Below are 24,368 nucleotides of genomic sequence, written 5' to 3' on the forward strand. Positions count from 1 at the left end.
TCACTGTGGAGCCCCTCTATAAACAGCCCACTCAAAGAGCCCCAGAAATTGTCTCCACATCTCCAGGACCCTCCCAAAAAACCCCCGTCCAAGCAGAACTGGAACTGACCCCAAGACCCTTACCCCCTCGCTCTTTACCTAGATATGGGCCTGACTCCTCATGGTGGGCCTTACTCAATCCTGAAGCTGAAACACCCCAAAGCCGGCCGACAACACCTGATTATGATTATAAGTACTATCCTCCCTTAGACCCTTTTTTGTACTTCTGTGAAACGGACTCAGATCCTTGCTGTGAGGATCTGATGTTCCAGAAAGAGAAGGCAAGTCCATCACCACCACCAGCACCAGCAACGCCACCGCCATCACCACCACCAAAGGAGTCTCGTAGCCGGGTGCCAATGAGGGAAGTGCCACAGGCTGCCAAGCGCACCTCCAAACAGCCTATTCAAAGGTTTAGTGCTTTCTTCTTGGGTATGTGAAGAAGCAGACTGCCCAGGTGCAGCCCCGATTTAGTGAGGTGGGATGTTGGGGTTGGCAGGAAAGGCCCCCTTCTTCATTCAAGGCCTCAGAGCTGCCCTCCTGCCAGTGCCAAAGCTAGTCCCACCCTTGAGCCCATTGCTCCATTCCTTCCCTGCCAGCTTCTCTGAGCTCCAAGCTAATGACATCGATGACCATGCTTGGGCCGGCATCAGGCATTGATTCTTCCAGGCAACGCTGCTTAATCTTTCCATGGAAGGTAGTAGAGAGTGATTTGCAGAGTGGGAAGCTGCTTCCCTAGAGTGGAGATGAAGAACCCAGCTGGGGTGAGGGATGGTAAGGGCTATTCAGGGAGAAGGGTCGTCTGGTTCAAATATTCTGGCAATGATGTTGAGAAGGTGAGGAGTAGGGGATTTGGACTTAGATTTCCAAGAAAGGTGTAAAATCAGGGAGAGGGAAAGTGGGAATGTGACATTTTAGTCCTAAACTGGAGGAGCTACTTAGAGAGGAGCGGGCTGAGAACATCTTTGGGTGGAGAAATGTGGAGCTAGAAAGGGAGATGTTAAGATGTTAGGTAGCTGAAATATATCCCACAGAGAGAAAAAAAAGCAACAATCTCTTAACTTACAGATGTCTCTGAGGAAATGTACAACCGTGTCATCTGGTGGCTTAAAGGTCTGTGCTTTTCCCTCCTCTGGGTCCAATGTGGGGTTCTGGGGGGCAGGAGGACAGGTGGGAGGGTGTCTCTCTCTACAGAGCTGGGACCATTAGGACTGTGCATCCTGGGGTTCAGACTTGAAGGAGCAGAGGAGTTTCTTATGTTGCCTAACTTGCCATTAGTTTTTCCTTTGAAAATTGGAAGAGTTTTCATTTTCAAGAGTGTTTTTAAATTCTCTCCTGCCCACACCCTTTTTCTTTGTGGGAAGTAATCACTTCTGCATTGAAGAACAGTTTAAGCCCCTGGCCTTCAGCTTAGCTGTGCTTATCAATAAAATGATAAAAAAAATCAATCCAATGACAAAAAACCACCAAAGCAAACTACCTCTTTCACAGTCTTACTCAAGGCTGACCCCACACTAATTCAGGTTGAGGGGTCCCTTCATATGTTACTCTCACCCTCCTCAAGGCCCCATCCCAGTTGCCCAAGCAGGGTCTGCAAGGATGCATGGGCCTCTGCCTAGAGACCATCAGTGGGTCCTACAGTCAACTTTAGAATCCTTAAGTATCTCCAGGGCCTGTTGACTCCCCCAATCCCCCACTGCCTTTGCATTCTTGATCTCTCTGGTGGGAGGGAAATTGGTAGCCTGCCTTGATATAGTGAATCTTAATGCAAGGAGTTCCTGCTTTGAGTGTTGTGACTCAAAATAAGCCCCAGCCCTATAATATGAAGGAGTCCAGGGCTCTGGATCATGAAGTTTCTAGGGAGGAGATGAACCCTGGGATGTTATCCAGTCCCAACAAGCAAGTGCCCTCCAAGTGATGGACAACAAAGAGCAGCCCTGCTTTTCCGAGGGAGCAAAGCTCTACAAAGTAGAGGTTTTGTAGGTATGCACTCGAGTCATGTTATCGGATTTGAGCCCTGTGTCCTCTGTTTTCTGACTGTGACTTTGGGTAAGTTATTTTACCTCTTCAATCATTAGTTTGCCCATCTATTAATGGGAACATGGCTTCCTCTTAAGGTTCTTGTGAAGACTAACCAAGCTATGATATGAAAATCACTTAGCGTGGTGCCTGGCCGCAGTGAGCACTCAGTAACTGCTTGCTGCATTTTGAGCCACTTGCACTAGCATGGAATTTGGGCCAGGTTATGCCTAAGTTCACTAGATATCTTCAGTAAAATTCTCTTTTTCCCCTCCTGTTGGCACTCTCTGAATTCCACTTGCTGCCCCCTGGGAATGCCCGGCTCGTACGTCTCCATTATAACAGATGAGGAGGTAAGAATGCCCCTTCCAGCCTTCCTGGACTCCCCCTAAGTCTCTCTCTTACCCTGTGATGGCAGCAGATATGGGAGGAGGGAGACAGAGCTGTTCCCAATGGTTGGGCAGACTGTTCCCTGCACAAGGGCAATGGGCAGGGAGGGCAAGTGTGGGCTGAGATCTAGCCTGTACTTTCCAGGTCACGCACCTGTGGGGCAGCTTGTTGGCAGGAGTTGGGTGTGTGGAGGAGAGAGATTTACATTAAGGTGCTCTCTGAGCTGGTTGCAGCCCTGGAGAGAAAGGGTAGAGACCTTTTGGCAGAGGCTGTATCTTGCAAGTGTTCTGTGGGAAGGCTGTCTGGAGAACTGGATTGGTCCCCACTTGGCTCTCCCTTCTCCAGCCTAGGGCACTCCAGAAAGGGGACAATTTTCTGGGTTACACACTATTTGAGTTCTCAGCTTGGAAAGGCACAAGGTGAACTCTGCTCTCAGCAGCCCTGTCCTGAATTTGGCAGAGTGTCCTGATTTCACAGTGCATAGTTCCCATAAGTATTTTCGTTCCTCTTGGCCCAAGTTTGACAAGATAGTCCAAGCCCTTACTGCCTCCATTCATTCACTGGCCATCTCTCTTTCACACAAAGCTTCATGCAGCCTCTTGTGGGTCCCATCCACGGCCTAGCCCAGGATGGACAGTTGACTACAGATGGAAAACCTAAGAGGGGGCAGGCGGGACAGTCTCAGCTCAGATAATGGAACAGCTGAAGAGGAGGTGCCAGAAATGTGGCTGCCACCCCCTCTGCCATGCCTTCTTCTCCAGCCCTGTGCCCTAGGTTCAGCTGTGGGTGGGAACAGCTACTTTTAGAGATTAACTCCATGCAGGACAGTAAATCATCTCCCTCCTCCCTTTCTCTCTTCCTTCCTTCCTCCCTCCCTCTCTCCCTTCCTTCTATAAACAGTTTTTATTTAGATGCCCAGCACTGTGCTGGGCACTACTAGGGAGAGTATTGAAGCTTCACAGTACACACATTCTTTGGCCTTGAGAAATTTACCATCTGGATAGGGAGATAAGACATGGACAGGAAACATTTAAACAACAATATAAAAAAGTCTGTGCTCAAAATCTAAATAACTGAAACACACTGAATAAATGCTCTTGGAGGGTCTTAGGAGAGAGTCAGCAAGAGGTTGGTGGAGGGGGTTGTTCAAGCCCTCCTCAAAGCCCAGGGGTATCTTAATAGCCCCCATCTTGCTCACCCCTTCATATAAATCTGTACCTTTGAGAAGGGGTTACTATATCCCCTTGACTGAGCACATTCCTCCTGGTCCTCCCCAACCCTCACCCCCTTTCTTTGTGCATCTTGTTTTAGTTTAGGGAGTCAAAGCCTTGGCAGCAGGACGGCTCCTTCCCAAAATAGCTCTTATCCTGTCTCAATAATTGCAGCTCTCCAGCCCTGTTCAGTAGCCGAGCTGCTCCCCAGAAGCTGTGAAGAGAAGCCTCACAGGCAGCTGGGCCTACTTATCTTCTTGGGCTCTCTGGAAGTGGGGTGGTGTAGAGGCGGGCCAGATACTCTCCTAGCCAAGTGTGAGAGGGCTAGCTCTTCCCCAGCGTATCTCGGCTGCATGGCCCACTGTGGGTCCACAAGATGGAGACTCTGTGGCCTTGGTGTTCAAAGCATCTGATTCCTCTGATCTGAGAATAGCTGACTACATGTAGAATCTGTTCTAGATTCCATTCCTGGCAGGAGTTCTCTCGTGGCCTGCCTTGGTGCCTGACAAGAACAGCAGCATGTTTGTTGTTGAGCTTCATGAGTTCTGCTTCCACAGAACTGGGTGTGGAGACTGAATTAGCCCAACTCTCTCCCTAAGTGTTGGTCTTCTCCCAATCAGCCCCTGGTGCCCTTTTGTTCAAGGAGCAGGGTAGACAGATGCTTCTCATCCTTGGATTGGGACATTAGGGGCTGGCGTCTCCCCAGAGGAGGTTATGCTTAACTAAGGGAAATATTCCTAATGGCTTTTTTTTTTTTTTTTTTTTTTTTTGGTATCAGAACTAGCAGAAGTTCAACAGGAAGGTCCTGGGGGGGTGCTCTGTTGGGTCAGTAAGCCTGCCTTCTCACACAGTCCTGGGGGAGTCCTTGAATAAAGCAGCTTTTGATGGTTGTGGGGGCTGCCCTAGCTCTAAGATCCTGTGTCCTCAAGGCACCTAACCTACTTGTCCTTGGATGTGACTTCTCAGGCTGTCGGGGGACAAGGGACAGCCTGCTTGGCTCACTCCCCGCTATATCTATCAATTATGCAAGAAACCAACTCTGGAAAACAGGCCAGGAACCAGCGGAGGCCATCTCAGTGATACCTCAGACAGACCTCTCTCTTTCGGCTGACATGTCACTGAGTCCCTAGGGGATGATATGGCCAGTCTTCTGATAGTTCTTGAGCCACAGGGAAGTTTTGCTCAAAATAGTCTCCCTTGACAGAGAAAAATCCAGAGCCTAGATAGAACATGGGGAGTCTCTGCCATTCATGGGGATGTTAACAGCATCCTAGAATATGGGTTGTCTGAAGGGAACCCTAGAACCATCTGTCCTACTCCCCTCATTTTCTCTTGTGCAGAAGCTCATAGTTGAGAGGAAAGGAAACTGTTGAAAGAATGGATCAAAGCAGTTGAAAATGGGGCAGAGCACTTTGGGAGGCTTTTCATAGCAGCGTGGCCCTCAATACCCAGCATCTTTTCCTGTCAGATGGGCAGGAAAATCATGGGCAACCAAATCCAGAGCAGGATGGGAGACTGGTGTCCTCTGGCCCAGATTTGCTATTTTGGGGACAGGCTAGGTTGACCAACTCCTCATCAGGGTTTGCCTGTGACAGTGTTGGTTTTAGCATTAATAGTCCTGAGTCCTGGGAACCCCCTTAGCCTAGGCACTTGGTCCCCACATTCCTAGGATAGGCTGTGGCATGGTACGCCTCATCCAGAGCCACTAGAAGCCCAGGGTGGTGGACAGTGTCCTGCTTTTACTGTGAGACCTGGGCAGGTCTCCCTCTGCCTGCAAGATGGGGGCAGAAAATTGCTCTTACACTCAGGCTTGATGGTAGAACTGAGTTTTATTTCCAGAAGGTACCTGTTTGCTGTGTGGAACCCATTCAGTCCTCCTGTCAAAGTAGTTTAGTGGTGTTTGAAATGATAGTTTTTTCAAGTAACGGGATAAACGGTGAGCCTGGGTAGCTTAGGGAGCCTTGCTTCAAAAGGGCAGGTGCACCCTTGGATGAGGAAGCAAATCTGAAACACAGAAGTCACCTGACAGCTGCTGAGCCAAAGGAAGTCTGTCCTGAGTGACAGAAATGACCATGCCCCTTCACTTTCTTCTGCTCAGCTGCCTCTGGTCCAGCTGCCACGAAGGGACATACAAGAGACAGCTGCACACTGGGGGCTGAGGAAGGCCTGGAGGAGGAAAATGGAATGTCATCCAGAGAGCAGCTCAGACTCTGACACTGTAGGTGGGAGGACTGGACCCACCAGAGTAGTTTTCTTGGCACACCCACCAACCACAGCAAAGTCATTTAGCTCCAGGAGTCTCCACAAGGGCTGGGTTTTTGGAATCCAAGTCAGTAAGTGCGAACTAAAACCTGTTTTCTAAAGACGGAGTGGTGTCTCTCTGGAGGAGCTGGTTCCACAGTTGGTGGAGCACGGCCATTCCAATGTCACTTTAGTCTAAGACTCTTCTCCCATCCTTCTATACCCTTTATATGTGCACATGGCTAATCATTTGGAGGGACGACATTTGAAGTAGTCATAGTTGACAGTTGATTGGTGACTATAACATATTAAGTTTGTTACCTTAGTGACTCTTCATAGCAGGTGGACTTTTTCCCTCCCTATTTCATAGATGAAGAAACAGGCTCAGAGCTTGTTCATCAAGCTGGGAGCACTTTTTTGTTTAAATTAATTAATACATATTTTACATAATTATTCATTTTTTTAAAGGTTTATTTTATTTATGCATATAAGAGCTGGGGTGTAGGCCAGAGGTGGGGGGGGGGGAGTAGGAGGATTCACCAGAGACAGAATGGGAAGCAGAACAGACAGAGCAACTGAAATACACTGCTGAGGGGAGCAGCCAGTGAGTCAGGAGGGGTCTGCTGCGCTATGTGAGTAGCTCCCTAACCGGGGATCCAATTCATGCTGCAGTGGCTGTGGGTAGTTTCGTAGTGCTGAGACTTAACCCCTTGCACCACCAGGGAGGCCCCTAGTTGTTCATTTTTGTACAATGTTTGCTTTCTCCTCTCAGGTATATTCTCTGTAAAATTCTCACCACCAGTTCACCTGTGCACCATCACCACAGTTCCTTGTGCTCTTCCCTCCCATGTTTTGCTTCCTCTCCCTCCCCCTGCAGAATGTCTGTGATTTATGGTTGCCTGTTACTTTTGTTTTTTAATTTATTATTGTTATTATTATTATTTTTCTTGATCCCTTATTTGGGATCAGAATATAGGGATCCCCGATGCCCAGTGAAACCATCTGATAGTTTTCTTTTTCCTTCTGTCTTATCTCACTGAGCATAATCCCTTCCAGCTCTATCCAAGTTGCTGTGAATGGCATGAATTTATCTTTTTTGATTACTGAATAATATTCCATTATATATATGTATGTGTGTGTGTGTGTGTGTGTATACCACATCTTCTTGTTCCAGTCATCTAATTTTTGGGCGTTTGGGTTGTTTCCATATCTTACTTATTGTAAATAGTGCTGCAATAAACATAGGGATGCAGGTATCATTTTGAATTAATGTTTTTGTGTTGTTTGGGTAGATTCCTAGGAGTGGAATTTCTGGGTCATATGGTCGCTCCATTTTTAGTAGTTTGAGGAACCTCCACACAGCTTTTCATAGTGGTTGAACCATTTTGCATTCCTACCAGAGCTGGGAGCACTTTAGAGGCATCTTGCCCTAGTAATTTATATGTGGTGTAGAAATTTCTCTGTAGCTACTGGAAAATAAACTTCTTAATATTTCAACAGCACCTTTAGATTTCAAAAATTGTGAAAGGAAAGGGTTCAGTGAGGGTAACATCTGTTATGCCCTGTTATCTGTGTCTTTGCATGTGAACTGGGAGGCTGGGAGGCAGGTGTGAGCTGGCAAGCAGCCAGAATGAAGGGCAGTCAATTATGGGTCAGTCAAGCCTGGAGCCTTGAGGCTTGTCTGTGCTCCAAAATTAGAGGAAAAAAATTAATCAATGGATCTTTCCAATCAATCCATATTTATCAGACACTTCCTGGGGGAAGAAGCCTGGTCAGCCAGGCAGATGATATAACATGAAGTAAGCAGAGGTTAAAACAAAACATAACTGCTTGTCCTTGAGGGGTTAGTGGTTGATTTGGGAAAGAAAAAAAAGTATACAGATGGGTCACTTGAAAGGGTTTCTAGATCACAGGACAAAGCAAAGTCCAGTGAAATGAGTCAGCAAAACTTGTAGCATAGAAGCACTTGGAGTTACAGGAAAGGCAAGGGGGAGGCAAATTTTGGCTCAGTGAAATGCAGACCCTAATAACTCTCTGCTCAAAGACTGACTTTTTTTTTTTTAAGATTTATTTTTTTATGCATAAAAGAGCTGGGGTATAGGCCAGAGATGCGGGGGTTGAGAGGATTCACCAGAGACAGAGTGGGGAACAGAACAGGCAGATTGACTGAAGTACACTGCTGAGGGGAGCAGCGGGCAAGTCAGGAGAGGTCTGCTGCGCCACATGGGTTGCTCCCTGGCTGGCCAGGCATCGAACTCATGCTGGAGAGGCTGCGGATTGCTTCATAGCGCGGTGTTTAACCTCTTGCGCCACCAGGGTGGCCCGTCTCTGCTCAAAGACTGAAGGGCAGTGGTGGAGTCCTTGAATTTTTGGCCATGGGATGTGTTCATGCATAGGCTGGGAGATCAGGGGTACTCATGAAGAGGGCCTGGCATCCAGTGATTCATGCCTTTGGGAGGGATGTCAGTCCTTTCCATCCTTGACTCCTGTGCCCTGCCCTGCTGCATGAAAGGCCCTCTAACTGGTTCCATTACCCTGCCAGCTCCAGAACTGCCCCCTCACTGCAGCTGTTCAGCAGGTGCCAGGAAACCAGTGCTGCCTGACCTTGCTACCTACATCTTATGCCTGCTCTGGGATCATGGGATACTGGAGCAATAGTGGGAGGAGTGCAACTTAGGGTATTTTGGTTTCTTGCCTCTGCACAGACTAGCTAAGATTCCCTCGAGAGACAGCCAGTGATAGCCCTTGGCCCCACCAGGGCTCTCTGACTCTATCATCAGTGACTCCTCCCTTCTGGGAGAAGGGTGGGAAGCTAGTTCCTATGCTACTTAAGGGAAACTCTGCTACCTAGAGATAAAAAGTGACCTTTGCTAGTCATGCAGATCTGAAATCCCAATTTGCAATGGTAATCTCTTTATTCTTGGATTTGAACTTGTGCCCTGGCAACATCCTTTTGTGCCATTCAACCTCGAGCCCCAGAGAAAGATCCTATAGAGGGATCAGAAGTTTCGCTATACAGACTGTGTTGGCCTGACCTTAGCCATCTGAGGGATCCCAGGAAGTAAACTGAGCTGTGGTTGCTGATTGAGTTTTCCAGAAGTCACCTACTGGGCCATGCTATGCAACTACTCCCCAGAGACTTGGTTCAAGTCTCCCCAGCAGTGCTCAGGGAGATTGTACTCTATTCAGGAACATAAATGCCTGGTGGAATGTTGAGTTTAAAGGGCAAGCCAGAGCTGCAAGACCCAAGGGGCACTGAGGCAGCATTGGCCTCCCAGCTAGAGGCGGGGAACTGTGCTCAGCGGTCAGGCTTATACAGGCTGCTGTATCTCAGCCCTCTCTCTGATCAGATATCAGAGACTCCCTCCAATACAGCATGTGAGAGCTGGAGTTGGAGGGAGTCCAAACAGAAGCCCAGGGAGGGAAGGGGCTTTTGGGCAGTGAGATAACCCTCAAAGCTGGCATGGGGACTTATATCCAGGGCTAGTTCTCTCAGAGACCCCTTAAGGCTGTAGAGTTAGCGTGTAAGGCTTCTGCAGGTGAAATAGTTTAGTCTGTCTTTAGCTTTTATTTCACCCAGCATGCCTTATGTTGGGCCGGTGATGCAATAGGGACTGTGACCATCAGGATCCTAAGATTCTTGAGGTCCATGTTCTCAGTCCTCTCTTGAAGGCTTATTTCTTCTAAAGCAGGCTGGCACTAATGTGCCCCAGGACACAGGGCTCCCTGGGGCCTGGGCAGCAGGTGCCAGAGCAGAGCTGGGATCCCAGCCACAGCTGAGGACGGGCTAGCTAGGCTGCCTTCTAAGACATGTCTGTGTCCACTCTTGGACTGCAGCCGGGATTGGGGGGATGTTATGATTGTGGAAAGGCTTTCTGATGGGGCCTGTCATTCTGTCTTCCTGCTAGCCTTTCTTCCCTGGGCCCAGCACCCCCAGCCCGGGTTATGCAGACTGCCAGTGGAAGCACCCAAAAGGAATTCCTATGAGGCCTTCATGAGTACCAGTAGCCTGTAGCAAGTTCTCAACAGTGGGGCTTTGTGTAGCCTGAGTTTGATGTTTGGGTCTGATGGCAGCAGCTGCTGCTGCTTCTGCAGTCTTCCAACAGTCATTGGTTTCTCTCTAAGGAAACTCTGTTGTGTTCTTGTCTTCCGGAGTATAGTTTCAAATGTGATCTGTGCCAGACCTTTTCAGGGGGGACCTCTCTATATCTTCAGAGGTCTCCTCTCATCAGAGCCAAACGGCTGATTCCTATCTTAATTTAAACCCCTCATTTTCAGGTGTAGAAACTGAGGCACAGAGAGGTGAAGTGAGTTGCCCAAGGTCACCCACGTAGAAAGGGTTCTCCCTAACTTGGTGGCTCATGAACATCCCAATTTCTTTAAGTAAGGATGTCCCTTCCATCTTCCAGTCCACTAGGGCCAAATATCCAATACCATCCCTAACAGTAGCCCCATGTTTTCTGAGCTTGATCTCACCTGCCATTCCCAGACACCCCCCTCCTTTTGCTGAGTTCTAATTGGACACATTTGGCTGAAACAATAGGCAGGCCTCTGGTGTGTTTACCAATAGAGAGGACCATGCCTGCTTTGTCCAAAGTATTTGGCCTGCCATTATGGAAGGGCTCTTGGGAGTCAGAGAGTGGCATGCTTCTGGAAACTCCCACAGAAAGCTGACCAGCTCAGCCCGGTATTAGCTCAGGAAATCCCCCACCAAATCCCCACCCCCTAAGCATCTACAGGCTCCAGGCGCCTGCTAACCCTCTGAACCTCTAATGCCTCTAGAGCTGGTGGGGGGGGGGGCATCTGCCCCCACAGCATCTTCCTGTTTGCCCAGCATGGCTTGGATTATTCCTGGGCTGGCCTTTCCTTGAGATCCTCCACACTTTCCTCAGCTCCAGGCTGAGGCTCCACTGCCAGGTAAAAGCCACTCAACCTCTCCCACCCTTCCAGATGATCCCTGGATAATTTATGCGGTAAATCCTCTTTAATCTTTAATCTAGGTTCCTGTCTCTCCTTCACAGCTTGGGTGGAGGTGGACAATGTCTGACATTCCATCTTGGAAGGTGTGGTGGGGGTATGGGCAATCAGTAACTTGGGACATTAGTAGGGGGTCAGTAACTTGGACACCAGCCGTATTCACTTCCCGAAAACCTGGCGGAATCTCAGAGGTAACTAATGGTTTCTCTCCAACTTGTGGGACAACCCCCTTCCTCTCTTTCCAAGGGCATCTCCTCCCGGGAGTGCCAGGTGGGCCATTCCTTTTTAGGGGGACAGGCTCAAGCCCCCGTGGTGCTGCGCCGCCTAAAGGGGCATCTCTAGGGGCTGGGAAGGAAGAACTAGGTGTCCCGTGCAGCCCTGCGTTGGGCGTCTCTCTGCACCCCGCGCCTCCGGGGGTCGCCGGCTGCACGGGCCCAGAGCCCCCGCGGCCGGCTCCCTGGAGGTGCAGGCCCCGCCCCGGGGTCGACTCGCCCCGCCCCGCCCCTGGGCCCCGCCCCCGACCGGTCCGCACTCGGGGCGGCGGGCGGGGGCTGGCGGTGAGGCGAGGTCGGCGCGCAGCAACCGCGGCGGGTGGCTCGGGCGCTGTCCAGGTGGAGCCTGCCGGCTCGGGCTGCAGCCATGGTAAGGCGGCCGGTGGCGGGGCAGGGCCGGGGCGTGCAGGGCCCGCCGCTCCCGGGCGGCTCCGCGGGGACCGGCGGCGCCGGGGCCCCGGCCGTGCGGGTCCAGGGACGCTGTCGCCGGCCGCGGGCACGGGCGGGCGCTGCTGCCGGGCGGCGCTGCGTCGCCGCTCGCAAGTTTCTCCCTCCGCTCTGAGCGGCGACCCCGGGGGTGCTGCCCGAGTTCTTGGACCGAAGGGTGGGTCCGTGCCGACGGGGGAAAGGGGTGGCGCCCCTCCTAGTCAAGAGACGCGCGTGTTGTGCGGGGAGCGCGCGTCAGCGATGAGCAGAGGAGAAGGGTCCCGCCCTTGCCTGGGTCGGGGATTACCTGGGTGACCCCTCCTAATCCACCAGCCGGGGTTTGGGAGCCAGCAACTTGCCTTGGAAAATAACACAGAGGCCCACAAAGACTGCCTGCCTCTCCAGGCGGGATGATGAGAGAGGCTTTGGCCTCCTTCCCACAGTCTGGCAAGTAGCAACCCTCTGAGCCCTGCCACAGCGCCCTCCGCCCAGAGACCCCTGAGAGAAGAAAGCCAAGCCCATCATCCTGCCCAGCTAGATCCTTAAGCCTCTGAGGCAGGAAGCCCAGAGATGCTTCCTTCTGCTGCATCCTATAGTCCTCCCCCCTCCCCAGGTCCCTCTGCAGTGGTGGGGGTGGGGGGGAACTCATTCCTGCCACCTGCCTGCAGTGGAAGGAGAAACAGTATCCCCAGGCTGCAGCTAGTCTCCCTGGAGGCCCCCAGGTAGGAAGTTTTGATGTTTGGTGATGAGAATGCCAGTTCTTCTGCCATTGTTGCCAGACCCTGCCACAAACACACTGTGCTCGTTTTAGGGCCCCTGGGCCCCACGCTGGCTTCTCCTTCCAGTCTAGAAGCCCCCTGGTCTTTGCCCTCTGCATCGGGAAGCACAGGCTGTTTACAGCAGAAGACCAGTGACCAGCCTGTGGGGCAGGATGTTGGCTGTGGGCAGCCTCCAGAAGGGAACCCCCTGGGTCCCGTGGAGTCAGAAGCTTCCAGGTCTGAAAAGGCCAACTTTGTGGGCTCTTGTCTCTCAAGCTGTGACCAGGCAGAGACCCAAGTCTTGGCCAGGAAGTCTTGGTGACCCTGGACCTTCCCCAAAGGGAGATTCCTGGGAGAGGCCAAGCGATGCCTGCCTTTATTTCTGCCTCCCTCCTGCTCACCACATGGGGATTGACAGACTGTTCCAGGGATGGAAGCCTGTGGACTTGGGGGGGCACTGATTTTCTTCAGTGCCAAACCCAGCAGGGGCCAAGAGGGGCTTTTTCTGCCACACACTAAGTTCAGTTCAGCTGAGGTCTTGGTGCTTTCCACTTGGCTGAGGCCACCCTGCTCCTTTCTAGTGAAAGACATCCCAACACCACCAGAGTCCTCAGCCTCAGGCTTCTATCCTGCTATGCAGGTCTCTGTGACCCAGCTGCAGTATCCCAGCTGCTTTGGAGATCAGCGGGAGAGCTCCCCAGCCCAGGAGCCCCAGGGGGGTTTAATTTGCATGGGAAAAGAATGACAGGCCAACATCAACAACCATCCTGTGGCTTAAGATGCACCTTCTCTCCTCAGATTCAATGCAGTTTGAGGTATCTGTCATCTGGAGTGCTTTCTCTCCTTAGCCTTCCTGGGACACAAGAGCTATCACAACTGGACTTTAAGTCCCCGCAATTAAGATACTCTTCACAATCACAAAGAGTGTTTCTGGCCAAACCAGAAATACTGGCCTTCTGACTCCCAGTTAAGTGCTCCATTTGCACACTTCCAGCCATACACCTCAATTTGTCTGCCCCCTAATGGGCAGCTTTGAAGCCTCTGAGATGTCAGCCTCCCATTGTCCTAAACCATTGCCCCTCAGAGACCAAGTCTTAGCTGCTCCCCCACTGACTGTCTAGGAGTAGTGTGGTGATGGAAGTGATACAGGTCCCCATGAGTCAGAGGCCAGGTATAACCTGAGTCAACTCTGTCCCTCTATGGCTGGGCTCTCTGCAGATAAATCTATGTGTAGGGTTATGAAGACAGTGGGATTCTCTGTTTTGGCAGAAAGGTGAGGCCATTCCCATGAGAACCTTTCCCAGGGGATTAGAAGACATCCCACCATTCTTCAGCACTGCTTAAAGTTAAGGTGAAAGAAAGATTGAAATCCTTTGGTAGTGGAGTCTTCTGGGTGGTTGTCACCATGTACTCATAGGCCAGGTCACCTTGGGGACAGCCCACAACCCTTAGACCTCAGTGTCCTTGGGAGTTAACAGGAGAGACCAAGTGGATGAAGAGCCTGTGCTGCAGACAGACAGGAGGCTGGTGCTGTGCCCACCAGGGTAGGCAGCGGGCAGCGTCATGGGGCAGCCAATCAGAGGAGGAGGGGACTGCAGAGAAACCAGTGATCCTGCTGCAGCTGAGCTGTCCTTGGAGGGTGGGAGCCAAGGGAAGGGGGGGGGGGAGTGCAGGGAAGGACATTCCACAGGCTTTTTTGGCCCCTGACAGAGACATGGGTCAGAGAGAAAGGGAAAAGAGCAATCCAGGAAGCCGGATTACAACAAGAGCATCAAGACCACACTGTTTGTGTGTGTGAGGAACTTTGGGAGATAAAATAAGACCTAGGGCTTGCCGACAGGGAGTCTGAAGCTTGGGACATGGACCATCCACTGCGATTGCAAGGCAGTTCTGTCCCTGAGGACAGGACTGAAGCTGGGGTAAGGTGCTGCTCTGGGAGGTGGGTGGACGTGACCTGTCTTCTCCCTGCTTTGGCTGGGATCAGGCTCAAAGTCAGAAAATCATTTGGTCACTGGCCCAGCTACGGGCTAGGAAGGGATAGACAGGAGGTGACAACCCTGGTTTCCTGACTTCTTGTCTAGAGGCCCTGGAGCCCTTTCCATGCTGTGAGCAGCCAAGGCTGGCAGAGAGAATGGTGCTGGGTTCCTAGTTGCTCTGCTGGGAGATGTGGGAGCTTGGGGTCTCCATCAACACCTTTTCTTCTTGCTGAACCTCTGCTTAATGTCCCTGGGAAATTAGGCGGAGCACAGTTTTCTCTCTCCTACACTTAGCCTGACCTCCAGATCAGTGCTGGGTCACTATGGGGTTGTGTAGAGAGGCAGGATTTCCTGGAATTTCCCAGACTCTTTAGCTACCAGAAAACAAGACCTGTTGTCCCCACCCCTCCAGCTTCATCCCTTCTCCATTGCCACATAATTAATCATCCAAGCTAGGACACTTGTGAGTGCAAAGGACATAGTCATTATGCTAGCACAACAAACATAAACTGGGATTATGATCACCCCTCTGGACCCCACAAATATGTGTGAGAAAAGCCTGTTAGGTCAGGCTTGCCTCAGGACAGCTTCTGGTCACTAAATCTGCAATACTGGTTCTAGTTTCAGGCTAAAGGACTTTTTTTTTTTTTTTAAAGATATGCATACAAGAACTGGGGTACAGGCCAGCGGTATGGGGGCTGAGAGGATTCACTAGAGACAGAGTGGGGAACAGAACAGGCAGACTGACTGAAATATACTGCAGAGGGGAGCAGCGGGCGAGACAGGAGAGGTCTGCTACACCATGTGGGTCACCTTCCTGACCGGTTGGGGATCGAACTCATGGTGCTTTGACTGCAGATAGCTTCACAGTGTTGTGCTTAACCCCTTGTGCCACCAGGGAGTCCCTAAAGGGCTTTTTTTTTCTGCATCGCGTCCAGGTGAGCCCTGGAGATGATTATAAGCAGGTGTGGGGACTTGATAACTCTTAGGGGGACTTTTCCCTCTAGCTTCCCTGTCTTAATCCCTTCTCTCTGGCAGAAACCTGGCAGTGTGCTAGTCCTTCCCTGCAAAAAAATAGGAACCTGCTGGGAGACTGTGGCTATCTTATCTCCCCCTCCATGCTGGCTGGGATTCCACAGTGAATTGGGGTAGCCGCCATTCCTCTACCAATCCCCAGAGGGAGAGTCAGCTATGATGCCGGGCCTTGTCCATTGTCTAGGGGTGGCACGTGGGTATTGTGAGGCCGAGCTGAGCCCAGCACTGCCAGGCACTCCACAAAGGGGGCTGGCCCTTGAAAGAGAGAAGAAGCTTTAGGGTTTAGAGCTGAGGGTGAGCAGCCTCTCTTCTATGCTAGAATTAGGGTGGAACAGTTATTTACAGAAGAGCCAACAATTCTCTGCCTCCTACTTCCTAAACCCCCTCTGCACTGCTGCCTGAAGTTTAGTTCCAGGCCTAGGGGGCAAGGTGCAGCTGAAGGGTCCTTCCCTCTGTCCTGTGCAGTTGGGGGCCCAGCCATCCTTTGAGCCTCCCTGAATTCTTCCAGAGCAAATGTACTTCCATCCTCCCTTATCTGGTTCCTCCCAGCTCCCCTCTACCCACTCTCAGCAAATATAGGCAGGTTTACCTTCCTCTCCTGAGACCCAGGGTCTGGCTCTGGTGTGACTCAGTGTCTGGAATAAATGGGAGTCAGGGTATACTGAGCTTTGGGCAGCGAGCACTCCCAGTAGCGTCTGCCCCTTAGTCCCAGAGCTCACTGACCTGCAGTGACAGGTGGCACAGAGCCCCTGCTAACTCTCAATTTACCTGGGTCTGGAACTCCCTCCCCCTTCTCAACTCCCCTCCAGCCCCTGCCCCATTCTGACTCTCCTTCTCTGATGCCTGAGCCACATTCTCCTCTCAGCTCTAACACCTATCTTCTCCCCCTTATTCAGTCTGACTTCCTTTGGGGCAGTCCCCAGCTAGCTTGACCAGACCCCTAGGTAGAATAGTCTCAACAAGCCCCTGTAGAGAGGGAGCATCAGGACCAGAACCACTCAGTTCCCAAGAGCGGTTGCCAGGACTTTAGGGGCTGCTCAGGCTGCTCCTGGACCCTGGGGCCCCTCCTGACATCTTGAACTGAGGAGGCTAGTGAGTAGGTGAGGGAGGGATGGCGAACACTTGCTCCAGCTTGACTGCTAGTACAGTTTCTTTCCCTTCTAACCCCAGCGCTTTCCTCTCTTTCCCTCTTGCCTTCTCCTGTCTTCCTCCTTTTTCTTCCCTTCCACCCACCTACCCATACACCCCCCCCCCCCCCCGAATCCTCAACCCCCAGATCAAGCACTTCCTGGAGGACACCGATGATGCAGAACTGAACAAGTTTGTGAAGGATTTCCCAGGAAGCGAGAGCTGCCACCAACCAGAGGCCAAGACCTGGGGGTCCAGACCCCAAATCCTGGAACCAAGGCCCCAGGCCCCGGACCTCTGCCAGGATGACCTGGAGTTCAGACCCCCCTCGTGGCCCCAGTCCTCTGACAACCAGCAGAGCTCTGCCCCAGCCCCTCTCAGCCCTTCAGCCCGGCCCCGCAGTCCATGGGGCAAGCTCGATCCTTATGACTCCTCTGAGGTAGAGCCTCAGTCCTGCCTTTACCTTTCAGTAGCCTGGTGCAAGAAGACCTAGGGAGGGAACAGAGAGAGCCTGAGTGGTGTGCGTGTGTGTGTGTGTGCGTGCACATGCGCACATGTGTGCATGCGTGCATGCACAGGTACCTGTATCAGTCCCCAGGTACATTGGAAACTGATGTTATCAGCAGGGGCCTGAGCCTTGCTGGTGGTAGATGGGGCCTCAAAGGAGTTTGGCACTGCAGCTCTAAGACTGGGGCAAGGCCTAGGAGGGAGGGAGAAGCTGGTGTTGAGTTCTGAGGCCATCCCTCTCACCTTGATGCACTCTGCCTTCAACCCACTAGGATGACAAGGAGTACGTGGGCTTTGCAACTCTCCCCAATCAAGTCCACCGAAAGTCCGTGAAGAAAGGCTTTGACTTTACCCTCATGGTGGCAGGTACAACAGGGGCAGGACTGGGCTGGACTGGGCAGGAGGTGTTTTATGTGGAGATGGTATGTTTGTGGGAAGAGAATATGGTTTGGGGAGGAAAAAGCAACAAGTGGCTGTGTTTTTTGCAGAATAGCCAGGAGCCATTAGTTGTCTTAATGTTTACATATATAGGGTAATGAAGTTGTGCAAAGAACACCTGACCAATACTTTCCTAGTATTTCCCTTTATGACCCCAGACACTCTCTCACACTTGCCAGGCCTCATTCAAATGACATGGCTGGATAAACTGTTCTCTGTATTTCCTTCCAGCTCTAAATATTTGGTTACTCTCTTCCCAACTAGATAAGAAAGCAGCTCCTCCATCCCACTCCACCCCACCCCACCCCACCCCACCCCACACTGCCCACCTTGGTCTCGTGGAGTTGCTGCTAGGCTATAGATTTATCTTTTGATTTGGTTGCCTCTGTCCTCTCTCCCCTGTCAGGAGAGTCTGGCCTGGGGAAATCAACCCTTGTCAATAGCCTCTTCCTCACTGATCTGTACCGGGACCGGAAACTCCTCAGTGCTGAAGGTAAGGAAAGGAGAGGAACAAGAGGGCAGGCAGGCAGGCAGGCAGACTTGATTTGGGAAATCAAACTCTTCAGAGTCTGGGCATGGGGACTCTCTAGCATGCAGGAAACTGTGGCTTTCTAGACAGACAGCATCTCTCCATAGGCCTATCTGGCCTGGCAGCCCACCAGCCAGCTCCCTAAAGATTTGGGTGCTGAAGCAAGGCAGGGACCAGAATCCTGCTCTCTGAGTGAGTCTCTGACCCCCAAAGGATTTCAGGAATCCAAGAAAAGAGCCGAGAGCAGAGAAGAGGCTGGGGCCAGAGCCAACAGCCACCGGCATTTCCTGTGTTGGGAAATGTGCTCCTTGCTAGTTCCCAGAGAACAGGCCCCCAGGCAGCTTGGGGGTAAGAAGGGGGGGCAGTGTGGATGAGTGAGGCAGTCTGGGCAGCAAAGCTGGTCGGGGTGGGTGGTTTGTCCTGACTGGGCAGGTCCTCGCCCTTGCCCTGGCCTCAGTTTCCCCCTTCTTCAGAGCGGATCACACAAACGGTGGAGATCACTAAACACGCAGTGGACATAGAAGAGAAGGGAGTGAGACTTCGGCTCACCATCGTGGACACACCAGGTTTCGGGGATGCGGTCAACAACACAGAGTGGTATGTCTGCCCAAGCACAGCCTCATCCCTCCAACCCCCTATTCCATATACAGGTGCACACATAGGCGTAGACATTTCCAGAACTGCCAGGAGGAAGAGATTTGTGACCTTGAGCTTGTCACTCCCCCTTACTGGACAGCTGTTTCCTCTGTGAGAGGGAAAGCATTGGAATAGATGGAATAGACAATCTCGACTGTTCCTTCTGGCTCTGGGGATGAGGACGCAGATAAGAACAAAGGGCATCAAAAAAGGGAACATGAAAATACATACCACAGGGCCTGACTCATAGTAAGTGGTCAATAAATGTCATCTTCTCTCCTTCCTGTCTTTTCACCCAAAACTTGTTAGGGGTGTCTTATTAAAGGGTTATGAGTATATGGCAGGTGGGGTGAATAGGAAGAAAGAAACAACAAAGGGAAAAAGGGGTTTGCTTAAACTTTGCTTGAACTCCAGGGACCCTCACATGATCAGCCAAAAGAAAAGGTGGCTTTGCTATCCCTGACTTTTACCCTTCAGGAACTGGAGGGATGTTTAGATTATGGTTGACCTAAGTTGAGTAGACTAGGAGGAAAATAGATGATAAAGACGGGAGAAAAGTTGGGCAGAGTGGTACTAAAATTCAAACCTTAATCAGCACACAGTAGCTATGTGATCTTGAGCAAATGACGGTGTTATTTCTTCAGTTGAAAAATAACAGCCCTTACCACCTCACCCAGTTGATCTGAAAATCACCCAGTATGATTTGGGTAGATGTACACAGAAAACTAGAAAAGCTATTTCCATTACACTTAAAGTTTTTTTTTTTTAAAGATTTATTTTTTATTTATACGAGAGCTGGGGTACAGGCCAGTGATCCGGAGAGTGAGAGGATTCACCAGATACAGAGTGGGGAACAGAACAGGCAGACTGATGAAATACACTGTTGAGGGGAGCAGCGGGTGAGACAGAAAAGGTCTGCTAGCCATGTGGGTTGCTCTAAGGCCAGCGGGGATCAAAGTGGCACTGCAGAGGCTGCGGACAGCTTCGCAGTGCTGCGCTCAACCACCTGCGCCGCCAGGGAGGCCCCTACAAGTAAAGTTTTAAGATAAGAACCACAGGACAATGCATAATAAAAATGGGGGAACCCCTTATTTAAAATTATTAGAATTTTAAGACCTTCACAGCAAAGACCCTAAGTGTAGAATCCCTGCATGGGTGGCACGCCCATGAAGCTGACCCTGGGTAATTGCTTCACATTAGACCCTTACATACCTTTCTGTGCTCTGAACCCCCATTACATGTTTATCAGATAACATGTGACTTTTAGCTCAGCATACTGGTTCACCTTCATAGTCTAAGACTTGTGTGTGTGGGAAGGCATCTTTGACATTCTTGCCCCTGCATTGTGCTACTACATGGTACATGTTCTCCATTAATATTCTTGATGGATCGAGGTAGCCTCCATGTCATTCATCATCACCCTTCCTGCTCTGGGACTATGTCTCAGCAAACTGGACTTGACCTGAAACTCTAGACCAACCAGCACCTGGTTCCCACTGTGGCAAGTACCACTTCCCCACCCCGTTCAGTCTATCTACTTGCCTTTCATAACCACCACACTTGCATTTGGTTGGCACCTCACAGTTTACAGTTTGCTCTCATATGTACTCATTTAATCAACTGGCAAGACTCTATTGAGCACATACTAGGTATGTAGTCTGTGCTGGATATTTTAAGGGCTGCAGAACAAGTATGTATGATCTTCGTTCCCGAGAGGCTAACTGTCTGGTGGCAGTGGGTTGGGAGTGGGGGACAGCTGTTCTTTGACATGTGTGTCAATCACGCAAAAAGTTAGCAAACAGATGAGGCAGTGTAGTGGCAAATATGGAGCTAGGAATCAGATAGCCTCAGGTGGCCAAACTAATCTGGATTAAGTCCCACTGTTCTGGATTTAGGTTTTACATGTATAAAGTGAGAGTGATGATGCTCATAATGTCCAATTATCAGGACACCAAGATTAAAATAGATAATTAAAATATATATATACATGAAAATGTGTTCAAGATCTATATATATATAAGAATCTCAGTTTTCAAATCTGTCTCATTGATTACCTACCTACCTACCTACCTGACTATGTGGTGAAGAGAAAGGAAGAGCTTTAGACCTTGGTATAGTCAGTCCCTTGAGGAAGAGATGGTTTTTGAATATGGCCTTGAAGGATGGGAGTAGGTCTGAGGAGGGTGGAGCCGCATGAACAAAGGCCCGGAGGCTGGGAACCTGACTCAGGGCTGCCCTCGCTTCTAGGGTGTTCCCTTGTACTTTGCTACTTATTGCTTTGTTTGGTCCCTGGCCCTTTTCTGTTCATCAGACATAGTCTGGCTTTTATCAGGGCAGGTGTGATGCACCCCTGGCCCATGCTGAAGATATAGTAAAGCAAGTTGGGGGATAACAGTGTCTTGAAAACACTGCTCAGGGTACGGGCTACTTCTCTGCCATCCCAGAGCTCACCAGACAGCCCCCGCTCCCAGTTTCTCTGCTTGTCTGTCCCTGACCCAGCTGGAAGCCTGTAGCAGAATACATTGACCAGCAGTTCGAGCAGTATTTCCGAGACGAGAGCGGCCTAAACCGCAAGAACATCCAAGACAACAGGGTGCATTGCTGCCTGTACTTCATCTCGCCCTTCGGCCACGGGTATGGTCTGAGCCTGAGGCTCCTGACACCACCGGGTGCTGCCAAGGGAGCAGGCCGAGAGCATCAGGGGCAGGCTGCCACTAGCCTGTAGTCACAGATTCCTGTTCCCCAGGCTCCGGCCACTGGATGTTGAATTCATGAAGGCCCTGCATCAACGGGTCAACATTGTGCCGATCTTGGCTAAGGCGGATACACTGACACCTCCTGAAGTGGAACGCAAGAAACGCAAAGTGAGGGAAGCTCATAGTGGGGAGGGAGGGAAGGGAGCAGATGGGCTTCTGGAAAGGATGGGGTCCCCAGAACTGTGGGCCCCTCATGTGTTTGCCAGATCCGGGAGGAGATTGAGCTCTTTGGAATCAAGGTCTACCAGTTCCCAGACTGTGACTCTGATGAGGATGAGGACTTCAAATTACAGGACCAAGCCCTAAAGGTGGGGCCACCCGAGGGCATCCCTCTCCTATCTTGTTCCTTCTGGGCAGAAGAGGGAAGCAAAATTCTATTTGAGGCTGGGCTATGGGGTGGGAGAAGAGCCTGGCTTCCTAGATTGAAGTAGAGAAGATTAAAGATACTGGTGGAAATGAACAAGTGAGAATTGGGGGTGCTGACAAGCACCCCTAACTTCTTCCAGGAAAGCATCCCATTTGCTGTAATTGGCAGCAACACTGTGGTAGAGGCCAGAGGGCGGCGTGTTCGGGGCCGGCTCTACCCCTGGGGCATCGTGGAAGGTAAAACACTGAGCTTCTGACTGGCGTATCTTGTAGCCCTAAGTGACTCTCCCTACCTGTGCTCCTGGCTGACTCCTAGCCTTGCTATGCAGTGGAAAACCCAGGGCACTGCGACTTTGTGAAGCTGAGGACAATGCTGGTGCGTACTCACATGCAGGACCTGAAGGATGTGACTCGGGAGACCCATTATGAGAACTACCGGGCACAGTGCATCCAGAGCATGACCCGCCTGGTGGTGAAGGAACGGAATCGCAAGTATGGTCAGAAGCCAGGACAGAGCTGGCAGTGGTGGTGGTGGTGGTGGTGGAATCCCAAGCATAACCTTGGGTGAGATCAAGCCCTTCCTTTGTTCTACAGGCTCTGGGCTTAATCCAAGCAGGTGCTGGGGTCCCCCTGGCCTTACCAACCCCTCCCTTTCCCCTTCCCCTCAGCAAACTGACTCGAGAGAGTGGTACCGACTTCCCTATCCCTGCTGTCCCACCAGGGACAGATCCAGAAACTGAGAGGCTGATCCGAGAGAAAGATGAGGAGGTGAGAACAATATGGGGTAGTAGGGTTTACAGTCCAGAAGGCCCCTGTTTGATCATCTTCTGTATCTCCTGGTTTGGAAATAGGAAGCCCCTTGGCCCTGGTGCATATTTAGGCCCTTTGGTGGATTATTGGTTCTACCCAGGGTCTCCATCATATCTTAGGGCTATCAAGGCCCTTCTCAAGGGATTAGAGCTTGGGGGCACTTCCTTAACATTATAGGACTTACAGAAAGGCCTTATTTTAACACATGTGCCTGTTCCAGTTGCGGCGGATGCAGGAGATGCTACACAAAATCCAAAGACAGATGAAGGAGACCCATTAGCTGGCTTTCAGCCCTGGATATTTAAATATTTTGTTCATCCTGCCCATGCCGGCCCCTCCCAGCACCAGCTCTGCTCAGGCCCCAGTAGCTACTGCCACTTCGCCTTACATCCCTGCTGCCTCCCCAGAGACTCAGAGGAAATAAAGTCTAACAAATATATAGGTGGCTTCTGGTGTCACTGTATCTTTACCATCTCCTGGAGACCAAGCAGATCCTAGAACCCAGTTTTAAAATGCTGCTGGAGGAGGGCGCTGGTTTCTGGCTTTTAGTAGGGAAGGAAGAGTGGGGGGAAAGTTTCTCCTCCCATGACAGGGTTCAGTCCCTCACTCAAATCTAGCCTGTTCTCTCCATCTCACCAGATTAATCCTGCCTGTATAATCTAGGCTTGAACCTCTCTTCATCTTTCCCACATACAATACTTTCAACTCTATAGCACTTTGGATCTGATATCTGCCTTTGGGAAAACATGGTATTAGCAGTATATAGTCTCCTGATTTCCTGTTTCCCGACTTGGGGAAATGGATGTGCAGAATTAAGCTCTTCACTCTAGGAAACCTGTGCTAGAGCATGAACAAATACTGAAGTCCTTGTAATCACCAAACACTATAGTAAATTCTGGAAATGAATACAGTTCAATAATTGTCTGGGAGCAGGTCAACATTCATTTCACAAATATTAAACATCTGCTAGGTTCTAGACTCTGACTTAAAACAGTGAATACAGGCAAGGTTCCTGCCTTCCCAGAGCGAACTGTGGTAAAACTTTCAGTCCTCTCTAAACAGAGATACGGAATACACCTTAGCGCTGGGGCCTGCTGTTAAAGCATTCCGGCCCACTCCCGAACTGAGGTTAAGGGTAAAGAATGAGTCAATCGTTCACCATTTTTGTCGCGTTGGTGCTATCGCGGGGCCACGGCGCCCCCCAGCGGCTACCCTCCAACCTGCTGCCTGCCTCGACGCCCGAGCCGGGAGAGGATGGGAGGGGCCAAGAGCCGGGTCCTGCAGAAAGCCCCATTCCTTACTCCCCTTACAGCCTAGGGAAAGCCAGTATTTAATCCAGGTTTTCTATTTCTCAGGTAGGCGATCTTTAGGGCTGAGGGCACCGTACGGGTCAAGCAGGCCTGCAGGGTCGGTTCGCCGATGAAAAGAGGGTTGGAGAATCCGTCAAGGCGTACAAGAGGGGGGAACCCTCACACCACCAATCGAAGACCGAGACGGCCTCTCGCCCGGTTCTCCCGCTCTCTTTGGGTCTTTTTTCTCATTCTGGCTTCGGGACGGGAAGACTGCGGTTAAGCAAAACGGGAAAATGGATGAACTGCGGCGATACCAGGGCGATGTAGCCCTAAGGCCCGTCGTCACCGGAAGTGGCTGGGAGGCCCGGGTCCCAGCTAGGCCCCGCCTCCAATTGCGCTACCAGTAGGCGACGGGCCGCTCCAACTTCCGGCCCCTGGAGCCTTAATCAGCAGCCCCTCTTTTGCAGCTCACCATTGGCTGCCGCAGGGACGCGCTGTGATTTCCCATTGGTCGCATCTTTTCTCCGGCGCTGCACCTCCTCTCTCCAGTTACAGTGTCGTC

At 51.2% G+C, this 24,368-nt stretch overlaps 1 protein-coding gene across 5 annotated transcripts; it reads left to right on the plus strand.

Annotated features, from left to right (window-relative positions):
• Positions 1-1,121: 1,121 nt before the first annotated feature.
• SEPTIN4 (septin 4) lies at positions 1,122-22,811 on the plus strand (the record flags this gene model as incomplete). 5 transcript variants are annotated; one of them, XM_084239403.1, is made up of 13 exons in its annotated part: positions 1,122-1,156; positions 10,199-10,202; positions 16,621-16,911; positions 17,252-17,345; positions 17,824-17,910; positions 18,420-18,543; positions 21,082-21,216; positions 21,329-21,446; positions 21,545-21,646; positions 21,845-21,941; positions 22,034-22,196; positions 22,373-22,472; positions 22,735-22,811. In XM_084239403.1, 13 exons carry the CDS (start codon positions 1,122-1,124, stop codon positions 22,792-22,794), a joined length of 1,410 nt encoding a protein of 469 aa, XP_084095529.1. The 5 variants fall into 5 exon arrangements, with proteins under 5 accessions (XP_084095529.1, XP_084095528.1, XP_084095532.1 ...); XM_084239402.1 differs by lacking the exons at positions 1,122-1,156; positions 10,199-10,202 and adding an exon at positions 2,373-2,411; XM_084239406.1 differs by lacking the exons at positions 1,122-1,156; positions 10,199-10,202 and adding an exon at positions 14,178-14,252.
• Positions 22,812-24,368: the final 1,557 nt, after the last annotated feature.

Source organism: Talpa europaea, assembly GCF_964194135.1.
Source record: "Talpa europaea genome assembly, chromosome: 7".
Classification (NCBI taxonomy): domain Eukaryota; kingdom Metazoa; phylum Chordata; class Mammalia; order Eulipotyphla; family Talpidae; genus Talpa; species Talpa europaea.